Source organism: Colobus angolensis, unplaced genomic scaffold, assembly GCF_000951035.1.
Source record: "Colobus angolensis palliatus isolate OR3802 unplaced genomic scaffold, Cang.pa_1.0 Scaffold273, whole genome shotgun sequence".
Lineage (NCBI taxonomy): Eukaryota > Metazoa > Chordata > Mammalia > Primates > Cercopithecidae > Colobus > Colobus angolensis.
Window position 1 is genome coordinate 2,786,909 of NW_012115966.1, and position 12,930 is coordinate 2,799,838.

The 12,930-nt window shown below is 38.2% G+C and overlaps 1 protein-coding gene and 1 pseudogene across 1 annotated transcript in view; one reads left to right on the forward strand and one right to left on the reverse strand.

Moving 5' to 3' along the window:
• Positions 1-12,930, reverse strand: part of STXBP3 (syntaxin binding protein 3) — a 66,149-nt gene that overhangs the window by 30,032 nt on the left and 23,187 nt on the right. The window contains exons 7-8 of the mRNA XM_011948165.1: positions 6,362-6,516; positions 581-671 (exon numbers count right to left, since the gene is read on the reverse strand). Of these exons, the coding sequence (XP_011803555.1) occupies positions 581-671; positions 6,362-6,516 (246 nt within the window). The remainder of the gene's footprint in view (positions 1-580; positions 672-6,361; positions 6,517-12,930) is intronic.
• LOC105516088 lies at positions 11,590-12,343 on the forward strand (annotated as a pseudogene).

Genomic DNA, 12,930 nt, shown 5'->3' on the forward strand with positions numbered 1-12,930 from the left:
TACAACAGCTGCCATTTATTAAATTCCCATTGATGCCAAATACACTTACATGCTAACTTAATCCTCATACCGCCTAGCAAGGTATATATTACTTCATCTATTTCATAGATGGAAAAACAAACTCAAGGTCACAGAGCTAGTGATAATAGAAATTCCCACATTTATTAAATGTTTACTCAATGGCAAGCATTACTCTAAGGACTTTGCATGTATTAACTCACTTAATCATAACTTTTAAAATAGGTATTCTTTTATTATTCCCATTTTATAGAAAAGAAAATGTAGTTACATAGAAGTTACATAATTTGCCCAAATAGACATTAACTATGAATTAAATGGCAGAACTAGATTTGGACACAGTGCTGACTTCAAAATCTGTTAGTTAATAGAGTCCCCTCTAAACCACACCATCTATTAAGGTTTGCACAACTGTGTATGTTAACGATTCTCAAATCAGTACTGGAGATCTATGTTAATGACTCCCAAATCAACACTAGAAAATGAATGAGCAAGTTTCTTTGGCTTATAAAGAAATAAGACAGACTTTATGCATAGTTACTATTTGCCTTGCATACATTACCTTTATTAGGCTCTTTTCATCAATCTTGTAGTAGTCTTCAAGCTTTTTTTCAACAAGCTGTGCAAGCTTACTGGCATTATCTAGAGGTTTACTAGACATGGAAAAAAGGGTCCAACAATTATCTTTCTTTCAGTATATACTTTATAATATCATGAAGTTTAATTCTAAAATTAAACCATGGAATTTAAAAAATGTTTACAAAATGAAAAATTATTTTATAAACATGTAAAAGTTCAGATAATATATCAAATAATGTTATATTGATATATTTGGAATTTACAAGGACAAATCTTATCTCTGCTTCAGATTTTTTAATATAAAGGAAATAAAATATTACATGTAAAGCTTCAGTTCCTTTTATTCCACTCCTAAGTGCCGGTCCTCTCCCATACCCCTGCCTCAAACCAAGACAACCAGTGTCATTAATTTCATGTATATTCTCCCTCTAGTCATTTCTGTTTCATGTGTGTGTGTGTGGGTGTGTGTATGTGTGTGTGTTTGAGATGTATCTACATTGACATTTGACATTGACACACATATCGGATTTATTAATTTTATCTCCTATATAGTATTCCATCATGATTATACTGGATTTTATGTATTGATTCCTCTAAAGATGGACATATGAGTCATTCTTATTATACTATTAAAAACCCTGAAACAAACGTTGGTATATATGTATCTAGGTATATTACATGTACATGTTTCTCTAGGTATATTACACGTAAAAATATAATTTCTGGGTCATACAGCATATACATACTTTTTTCAATATTATCAATTACTCTATAAATCAGTTGATCAACATCCCTCCCACTAGCAGTGTGAGATTTGCCCACATGCTAACATCATCAACTTTCCAATGTCTTTTGCATAAAATCTTGTATATCATTATCTTCTAAAATAACACTGTACCCTAAATTGTAACTTCATGACCAGTGGTATTAGTGTAACTTCCAAATCTACATGAAAAATGCTAAAAAACAGCTCTGTAAAAGAAGTTGAAGAGGAAATAAAAAAGGAACGATGTTCCACGTTCATGAATTGGAAGTACAAATATTGTTAAAATGTCCATACTACCCAAAGCTATCTACAGATTCAATGCAATCCCTATCAAAATACCAATGACATTCTTCACAGAAATAAAAAAAAAATTAAAATGTAGATGGAACCCCAAAAGACCCAGAATAGCCAAAGCTATCCTAAGCAAAAAGAACAAAACTGCAGAAATCACATTACCTGGCTTCAAATATACTACAGGGCTGTAGTAACCAAAACAGCATGGTACTGGCATAAAGACAGACATAGAGACTAATGGAACAGAATATAGAACCCAGAAACAAATCATACATCTACCATTAACTCAGTTTCAACAAAGGTGCCAAGAACATACACTGGGGAAAGGAGAGTCTCTTCAATCAATGGTGCTGGGAAAAATGGATATCCATATGCAGAAGAATGAAACTAGACCCCTATCTCTTGCCATCTACAAAAATCAAATAAAAATGGATTAAAGAGTTAAATCTAAGACCTCAGACTATGAAACTACCACAAGAAAACATTGGGGAAACTCTCCAGGACACTGAACTGGGCAGATTTCTCTGTGGGACATTCTTGAGTAACACCCCATAAGCACAGGCAACCAAAGCAAAAATGGACAAATGGAATCACATCAAGTTAAAAAAACCTTCTGCACAATAAACAATCAACAAAGTGAAGAGACAACCCACAGAATGGAAGAGAATATTTGCAAACTACCTATCTGACAAAAAATTAATAAGCATAGATATGGAGCACAAATAACTCCATAGGAAAAAATAATCTGATTTAAAAATGGGCGAAAGATCTGGATATTTCTCAAAAGAAGACATACAAATGGCAAACAGGTATATGAAAAGGTGCTCATACACATAATTAATTATCAGAGAAATGCAAATCAAAACTATAATGAGATATCATTTCACCCCAGTTATAATGACTTTTATTCAAGAGACATGCAATATAACACATGCTGGTGAGAATATGGAGAAAAGGGAACCCTCATACACTGTGGGTGGGAATGTAAATTAGTATAATTACTAAGGAGAACAATGTGGAGGTTCCTCAAAAAACTAAACAGAGAACTACCATGTGATCCAGCAATCTCACTGCTAAATATATATGTCCAAAAGAAAGGAAATCTGTATATCAATCTGTACTCCATGTTATTGTAGCACTATTCACAACAGCCAAGATTTGGAAGCAACATATGAATGGATAAAGAAAATGTGGCATATTGACAGAATGGAGTACTATTCAGCCATAAAAAAGAATGGATCCTGACATTTACAACAACATAGATGGAAGTGGCGGTCACCATGTTCAGCAAAATAAGCCAGGCACAGAAAGAATATTTCTCATGTTCTCACTTGCTTCTGGGAGCTAAAACGGAAAACAATTGAACTGATGGAGAAAGTAGAAAGATGGTTACCAGAGGCTGGAAAGGCACAGGAGTGGTGGTCAAGGGTTTAGTGGGGATGGGTAATGGGTACAAAATTATAGGTAGAATGAGTAAGATCTAATATTTGATAGCACAACAGCGTGACTACAGTACATTTAAAAACAACTAAGAGAATAATTGGATTGTTTTTAACACAAAGAAAGGATAAATGCTTGAGGTGACAGATACCCTGTTTACCCTGATGTGACTATTATGCATTGTACGTCTCTATCAAAATATGTCATGACATATTTTGACATATCTATCAAAATATATACACCTACCTACTATGTATCCACAAAAATTAAGAAAAAAGAGAGAGAAAGAAAAAGGCTCTTTACCAGCACACCAACCTCAAAAATGGGAGGTCTTATTGTGAGGGCTTCTAAGTTTTACAGAATCTTTAGATCTCTTTTTTTTTTTGTTGGAGACGGAGTCTCGCTCTGTCGCCCAGGCTGGAGTGCAGTGGCCCGATCTCAGCTCACTGCAAGCTCCGCCTCCCGGGTTCACGCCATTCTCCTGCCTCAGCCTCCCAAGTAGCTGGGACTACAGGCGCCCGCCACCTCGCCCGGCTAGTTTTTTGTATTTTTCAGTAGAGACGGGGTTTCACCCTGTTAGCCAGGATGGTCTCGATCTCCTGACCTCGTGATCTACCCGTCTCGGCCTCCCAAAGTGCTGGGATTACAGGCTTGAGCCACCACGCCCGGCCATGGTCTTATACCTTAAAAATAAATAATGCTCACGCCTATAATCCCAGCACTTTGGGAGGCCAAAGCGGGTGGATCATGAGGTCAGGAGATCGAGACTATCCTGGCTAACATGGTGAAACCCCATCTCCACTAAAAAATACAAAAAAATTAGCTGGGCGTGGTGGCGGGCGCCTGTAGTCCCAGCTACTCGGGAGGCTGAGGCAGGAGAATGGCGTGAAGCCAGGAGGCAGAGTTTGCAGTGAGCCAAGATCATGCCATTGCACTCCAGCCTGGGTGACAGAGCACGACTCCGTCTTTAATAAATAAATAAATAAAGCAACGTCTATAAAGGGTAATTCATTAAACTCTTTGTACAATATTTTCAAAAGAAAGAAACTTCATTTTAAAATTATACTTTAAAGTTGATAAAGTGTAAAGGAATATTTTGTGAAAGCAGGTAGAATTTTAAAAGACAGGATTACAGATTATTTATTAGCGTAACTCAAAACTAGCCCCTATGTGAGCGATACAATTATAAATTGGCTATGTTTTCTCATTTCCCCGAACATAACCAATCACCAACAGCAGAAGCTTCAACAGTTACTAAACTCTTAACAGGAGCCAAACCACTTAGCTCAGCTCCACTGAGTCCAGAATGTAATTAGCACATCTCTTATAAGAAAAAGGTAATCCCAGCACTTTGGGTGGCAGAGGCAGGCGGATTGCTTGAGCCCAGGAGTTTGAGACCAGCCTGGGCAACATACAGAGATCCCATCTCAAAAAAAAAAAAAAAAAGTAAGAAAAAGAATGTTTCTAATACCCAAGGTATGAATAAAGAGCTTGTTTGGTAATACCTAAATTGAGGAGATCACTTAATCTCCAAGGAGATCACTATACTTTTTCTAAGTATTCATAGTGGAATTTTCAAATGGTAAGTGAAGAGTAATGTGACTTAAAGTACTACATGAATTTAAAATTAAACAGTTCAGCCAGCTAACTTGACAAATGCCAATGTTCAAATTAAAGGACTTTTTAAAAGACAAATGAGTAATAATACATATTATGAGTAGTGCAATATATTTACTACCATATTTATTAGTGAGGAATACTTTATAGATATTAATTCATTTAACTCTAAAAACAGCTGTATAAGGTAGGTATTATTTAACCATTCTTATTTCATAGATAAGGAAACTGAGGTGAGAGGAGCACACATGAACTAGCAGACCAAAATTAAAACTAAAACTGCCTGACACACACAACAAACAACATGGATGACTCTCAGAAAACAATGCTGAGCAAAGAAGTCAAAAACAAAAAATATCATGTGGTTCCACTTCTACCAGTTCAAAATCAGGCAAAATTAAACTATATGTTAAAAATCAGATGGCAGTCATCTCTAGGGAAGAAAAGGGGACGGGAGAGCTGGGAGGGATCACGAGAGAGGCCTCTCAGATGCTGTTAATGTTCTATTTTTTTTGACCTTGGTAGGGTTAGATGGATATGTTCATTTTGGAATGAATTATCATGCCATATCTAGCAGGTCCTCAAATAATGTCATTTTGTTTGTCATCTCATTATAATGCTGAGGAAAAAAAAAAAAAAGATTCCTGGCTGGGGCCACTGTCTGTACGGCGTTGGCATGATCCTTCCATGTCTTCATGGGTTTTCTCCTGGTACTCCGGTTTCCTCCCACATCTCAAAGATGTGCAGCATGTTTGGTTAACTGGCATGTCTAAATTGTCCCAGTCCTAGTGAGTGTGGATGTGTGTAGTATGCCCTGCAGTGGGATGGTATCCTAATCTGGGTGCGTTCCTGCCTTGTGCCATGAGCTGCTGGGATGAGCTCTGGTCATCCTTCTAATGAGCCTGAACTAGAATAACTGGGCAAATAATAATCTTCTTTTTATTAATCTTTCTTAAATGTACATACAGTCACATTTCTTTCAATGTTTAATATTAGAAGTGTTTCAGGTCTTTATGCAGAAGTTTGGTGACATTACATAACCAAGGAACTTAATTCTTGTTTATATCAATTAGCCTATGGTAAGATTGGTTTTGTCAGTTTCCAAGAACCCATCAACGACAGTAAGTGAGGATTTGCTGTATAGACAATTTAAGTACTTTACAGTAAATTTCATTTTTAAAAAGAAGTATATAAGTCAAAATATATAGTACTAAAGTTAAATTTTACCTCTTTAAAAAAAAACCCCAAAATTTATTTAGAATAGGCACTGAGATTAGATACTCAGACATTGTAACAGGTATCCAGAGAATATGGCTATTTAGATTTGCTGGTGATTTAATGAAAAGCATTAATTGTAACACTGTATTCCCTATGTGACTATAAAGACATTTCCTCTAAGCATTCCTTAAACTGATGAAAAACTGTCTGTAAAATGTACTGAATTTAGGCTCTGAAATTCAGTAACAGAAGCTATTTGCTATTCTGAAATTTAAACCACAAGCTTTAAATCTCCTGTATGTACAGCATGGTAATTATACAAAGAAAATAAATCTTGCAAACCAATCTGCAAAGGTACAGAGACATTACTTACCTCTATAATGAATGGTAAATAGGAAGCATAACACGTGCAGATGCTGAGGGTCTTACCTTTTATATCTTACTCCGGGATTTTCATCCAAGGTGGCACACACTGTAACTATCTGGTCAGCCATTGCTTCCATAATGGCATCTTTTCCCTTTGCATTACCAGGGTCTGGACTATAACAGTAATAGAATGCATCTGGTACATCAAGAGTATACACCTAAGACAAAAAAACTCATTGTCAATCTGGAGACCCGATAAAAAAAATTTTATACACACACACACACACACACACACACACACACACATACACATCAAGAAAATGTGGCAACTATTTGGGGCAGTTAAAAAAATGCTTGCACTAACCATGCTGTTTCCTGAAACAACTGTGTCTTTACCTTAATCAAATCTCATTTTCTCTGTCATCTTGATTTCATCCTTTCTTTCTCACTCTCCTTTCCTGCTTAGTCTATCTCTCTCCTTCAATCTTGTTTCATATACAGATTGTACTGTCCACTTTTTACTACCCGTGCAACAGGTGAAGGAATCTGAGGTAGTCAAACTAAAATAAAAATCTAACTCCCAGTACAAAGACACACAACAGTACCAAAATCAGCCTATGATGTATCAGACATAAATTAAAACCCTTAATCCATTAGAGAGTAACCCAGAAATCTCCCATAGTTGATACATGTCTTCAGTTCTTTAGCTTATACTCTTCATGTCCTTAAAATAAGAGACATACTTCCCCAAAAGACATGGCATTGTGCTAGACATAATGTAAATCTTTTTTTTTTTTTTTTATTATACTTTAAGTTCTAGGGTACATGTGCATAACGTGCAGGTTTGTTACATATGTATACTTGTGCCATGTTGGTGTGCTGCACCCACCAACTCGTCAGCACCCATCAATTCATCATTTATATCAGGTATAACTCCCCAATGCAATCCCTCCCCCCTCCCCTCCTCCCCATGATAAGCCCCAGTGTGTGATGTTCCCCTTCCCGAGTCCAAGTGATCTCATTGTTCAGTTCCCACCTATGAGTGAGAACATACGGTGTTTGGTTTTCTCTTCTTGTGATAGTTTGCTAAGAATGATGGTTTCCAGCTGCATCCATGTCCCTACAAAGGACGCTAATATCCCAGAATCTACAAAGAACTCAAACAAATATACAAGAAAAAAACAAACAACCCCATCAAAAAGTGGGGAAAGGATATGAACAGACATTTCTCAAAAGAAGACATTCATACAGCCAACAGACACATGAAAAAATGCTCATCATCACTGGCCATCAGAGAAATGCAAATCAAAACCACAATGAGATACCATCTCACACCTGTTAGAATGGCCAACATTAAAAAATCAGGAAACAACAGGTGTTGGAGAGGATGTGGAGAAATAGGAACACTTTTACACTGTTGGTGGGATTGTAAACTAGTTCAACCATTATGGAAAACAGTATGGCGATTCCTCAAGGATCTAGAACTAGATGTACCATATGACCCAGCCATCCCACTACTGGGTATATACCCAAAGGATTATAAATTATTCTACTACAAAGACACATGCACACGTATGTTTATTGCGGCACTATTCACAATAGCAAAGACTTGGAATCAACCCACATGTCCATCTGTGACAGACTGGATTAAGAAAATGTGGCACATATACACCATGGAATACTATGCAGCCATAAAAAAGGACATAATGTAAATCTTATTATATGTATGTACAGCAAAACCTCACAGATACATTCATTCACTCAATTAACAAAATAATTTACTTATGCACAAAGAACTGGATTAGAGGATTTGGAGGATATAAAAGCAGGAGCTCCCTAAATTGTATTCAGAGTTCCCCATTAAACTAAGTTTTGTTGTTTTTTAAACAATGACAATTTCTCTTAAACTATGAAAATTTATTGTAAGTGAAAGTAGGCAAGTAATTATAGGTTAAGTAATGAATTATGAATAAATTCTTGCATTTCCTTTTACACACAGTCATTCATTTCTCTGGACATAACCCAGCACCAACAGCAGCAGCCTGAACATAGATGAAAATTTAGCTGTGGCTCACCCACTTACCTCTTTCCTGCTCAAAGGCTAGGATGCTGTATTAACAGTCAACAAGCACCCTACATTGAATTGTGGCTTCCTCATAGTGTAATATCCCACAGCAGGAGATAACATTATTCATTCAAAAACTTTTACTGCACAGCCGCCCAAGGCTTCTCCCTCCCACCCACTGATACCAGGTTTGGCCATGGTCATGTGTAGGTTTGCTTTTGTCATTGCTTTTTAAGATGAGGATTCACTCTGTCACCCAGGCTAGAGTGCAGTGGCATGGTTATAGCTCACTGAAGCCTTGATGTCCTGGGCTCAAGCGATCCTCCCACCTCAGCGTCCCATGTAGCTAGGACCACAGGTATGTGCCACCACACCTGGCTAATTCCTTTTTTAAGTTTCTTTGCAGAGACAAGGCCTCACTTTGTTGCCCAGGCTGGTCTAGTACTCCTGGGCTCAAGCGATCCTTCCGCCTCGGCCTCCTAAAGTGCTAGGATTAGAGATGTGAGCCACTGTGCTCGGCCTGGAATGTATGTAGAAGATACATGTGCTACTTCCCAGCAGAAGCTTTAAAAGCCATTGTGTGGCTCCACTATTTTCTCTTTTCCCTCGGCTATGTCCCAGACTAGCCCTTCGGCCTCAGTACTAGAAAGTAGAGGATGTAGAGCAAAGCCCCAGCCAAACAACAATGGACAACACAAATGACAAACAAACCTTTGTTGTTGTAATGCACTGAGATCTGGGGGGTTCCTACCACAAATTAATCTAAGCTAATACCCCAATGTACCAAAGATAATCTGGGGCTGGTTCTCATTCTATACTCACATCTCCTCCATTTCCCTCTTCCTCTACCTCCTCCCCACTTTCCATCACCATCATTAAGTTTTTTAAGACTACTGCCACATGCTTTTTTCATCTTTATAAACCCATCATCAGCTCCTTAAATACAGATCCTGTCTTCCATCTACTCTTCATGCTAATCTATAGCTAGCTTGTTTCTATTTCTACCAGATTCTTTCCAGCATCCTCTCTACTAACTGTACCAGACTCTCTGTACTCACTAAGGTTCACTGTAAACAAACTTCCTCATATTCTTGAATGCTTTCTATTTTCGTGTGACCCTTGAACAACAAGGGTTTGAACTACACAGATCCACTTATATGCAGATTTCTTTCAATAAAAGTTATAAAGAGTGTGCCTGCCTCCCCTGCCACCTCATCTGCCTCCGCCACCCCGAGACAGCAAGACCAATCCTCCATCTCTGCCTACTAAACTTGAAAATGACAAGAGTAAGACCTTCATAATAATCCACTTCTACTTAATAGTAAGTGTATTTTCTCTTCCTTTTGATTTTCTTAATAACATTTCCTTTTCTCTAGCTTACTTTGTTATAACATAGTAAATAAAACATAAAAAATGTGTTATTCTATTGTTTATGTTATCAGGAAGGCTTCCACTTAACAGCAGGCTATTGGTAGTTAAGTTTTTGGTGAGTTAAAAGTTATACACAAATTTTTCAACTGCACAGGGGGTTGGTGCCCCTAACCCCTGTCATTCAAGGATCAACTATACTTGCCTTATTACGTATGTGACAGCATCACTTACCTTAAATCCTCTGAAAGGGAAAGAAAGATCTTTTTTTAGTCCCTTTGACTCATGGAATCACCATGAGGAGTGAGTGAATCTTCTTTCCCTCCATGTAATTTGAAATGTGTTGATGTCCAACTTTATTTGTTTTTTGAGATGGAGTCGCACTGTATCGCCCAGGCTGGAGTGCAGTGGCGCGATCTCCGCTCACTGCAAGCTCCGCCTCCCGGGTTTACGCCATTCTCCTGCCTCAGCCTCCCGAGTAGCTGGGACTACAGGTGCCGGCCGCCAGGCCGGGCTAATTTTTTGTATTTTTAGTAGAGACGGGGTTTCACTGTGGTCTCGATCTCCCGACTTTGTGATCGGCCGGCCTCGACCTCCCCAAGTGCTGGGATTACAGGCGTGAGCCACCGCGCCCGGCCCCAACTTTATTTCTTTGAAGCACTATCATATCTGACTTTACCAATCTCTCTGCAATGATCTCCTGACTTCTAGGACTCTACTTTTCCTTAAGGACTTTAGGACCAGTTCCACAGTTTTCTGCACCAGCTAATTTTCTGTCATTATTTTTGATGGAACCTGAAGTCTCCTACATACAATATAGCCCCAACCTACCTACAGAGAGCCTATCTTTCATTCCTTCACCCCTTATAAGCCAATTCCTGCTGTTCTCCTGTACTCTTCTGATTCTGTATCTTTATATCTAGATTATTTTCACCTCCTAACATGTTCTTTCCCTCTTCATTACTACCTTATAAAAATATATCCATTCTTCAAATATTTTCCCAATCTCCCAGTAAGAATTAGCCTCTCTCAATGCTGGGTGCAGTGGCTCATGCCTGTAATCCCAGCACTCTGGGAAGCCGAGGTAGGTGGATCGCTTGAACCCAGGAGTTCGACACCAGCCTGGGCAACATGGTGAAATACCATCTCTACTAAAAATACAAACAAAACCTAACAAAACCTGGCTCCTAAATGCATGAGATGATGAATATATTCCTTGTATCATTATACAACATAGATATGTATCAAAACATCAAATTGTACCCCATAAATAGGTACAATTACAATGTGTCAAATAAATATTTAAAAAGAGAATCTCCCTCCTTTTGTGGCCAACTACAAGATGCCTCCCCAACAAACATCCTCCCCTTACTTTTCAGCAACTGCACTTCAGTTCTTTGTGAAGAACAGCCATATCTGTCCAGCTAAAAAATTTTCTGTTTCCCATGCACTTATGTGTAGCCATGTGACTCCATTTTACCTAATGAGATAAAAATGAAAATTATTCTCTCATTCTTTTGTAAATCCTCAAATGATGATGTAATAATTCTACAGTATGACTGGGAATGGTGGCTTATGCCTGTAATCCCAGCAGTTAGGGAGGCTGAGGTAGGAGGACTGCTTGAGCTCAAGAGTTCTAGATCATCCTGGGCAACATAGCTAGACCTCATCTCTACTATAAACGAAGAAAAAATTAGCTGGGTGTGGTGACATGCATCTGTAGTCCCAGCTACTTGGGAGGCTGAGGCGGGAGGACTGTTTGAGTGAGACCCTCTCTCAAAGAAAAACACAAATTGGGCTGCCCACCTTGCACATGTGCAGGTTGTGAGGTGGCAGGTTGCAGCAGGGTGCAGGTGCTATGGGCCTGAGCTACGTGCAGGCCATTTTCTTTGCCCTGGACAACACACTCATCGACACAGGTGTGGCAAGCAGGAGAGGCATGTTGGAGGCGATAAAGCTCTTACAATCAAAATACCATTATAAACAAGAGGCTGAATTCAACTGTGACAAATCTCAAGTTAAACTCAACAAGGAATGTTTTCGCCATTACAATGCATGCATTACTGATCTAAGGACTTCACATTGGGAGGAAGCAATCCAGAAAACAAAATGTAGTGCAGCCAGTAGGAAACTGGCTGAAGAATGTTACCTCCTTTGGAAAACTACACATTTACAGCACATGACACTAAGTTCAGTGAGATGTCAAAGCCATGTTCACTGAAATTAGAAAGGAGGTCTGCCTACTTTTAGTAATGAATGGGGTCAGGCAGACCCAGAGGGAGAAGATGAGGCTTGTGCCTGTCAGTCCTATGTCCAAGCTGTTGTAGGTGAACAGCAGAGAGGGGAGAAGCCAGCACCTTCCATATTTTATTACTGCTGCAATCTCCTTGGAGTACAACCTGTGGACTGTGTGATAGTTGGTGACATGTTAGAAACCAACATACAAGGAGGTCTCAATACAAGGTTGAAAGCAAAAATATGGATTAATAAAATTGGAATAGTGCCACTGAAGTCCTCCCCAGTTCCACATTACAGGTTTTTTTGCGCTAGAGTTACCTGCTCTTACAAAGTATAGACAAACTATAGACTGCAAAATCAGTATGCCGTTTTAAAGCATCTAAAAGGGCATGATTATGAATGTTAAGAGGTCAATTTGTAGGGTTTGCGCTAAGAAAAGGCTTTCTGCTTACTATGGTCCAGCTCTAAGAATAATTTTACTTATGATTTAAGAGCCAACATTGTGAAGGTCCTCCCAACTCAACTGCTTTTTAGTTTTGACAACTAACCACTGACTGGTATTTACATCTGAAAATTCAGACTGCATTAATCCAAGTCAGCACTGTGGCCCAGAAAACTTGAGGAAATATATTCTTTGCTAGTCTGTGACTGAATATTTAAAAAATTATTTTATTAATCTTTTAGTATCTTGGTTCCATACCAAGCAGGATAGCTTACACATGGATGCACAAATGTAATGTACATGTTCTGGCTTAAAAACAGGTATTTTTAAAGAATACCTATTCTAAAACATAGAGACTTATCATAGCAAATGGATATGGTTAATATGAAATAAGTACTAAGTCACATGCAAATCTAAGCAATTCATAGTGAAATTTTACATATTTTCTTTTTAAAACATAAGCCATATTTTTGTCTACTTTAGATACATACTTTTTTTATATTATGAATCTGATTTTCT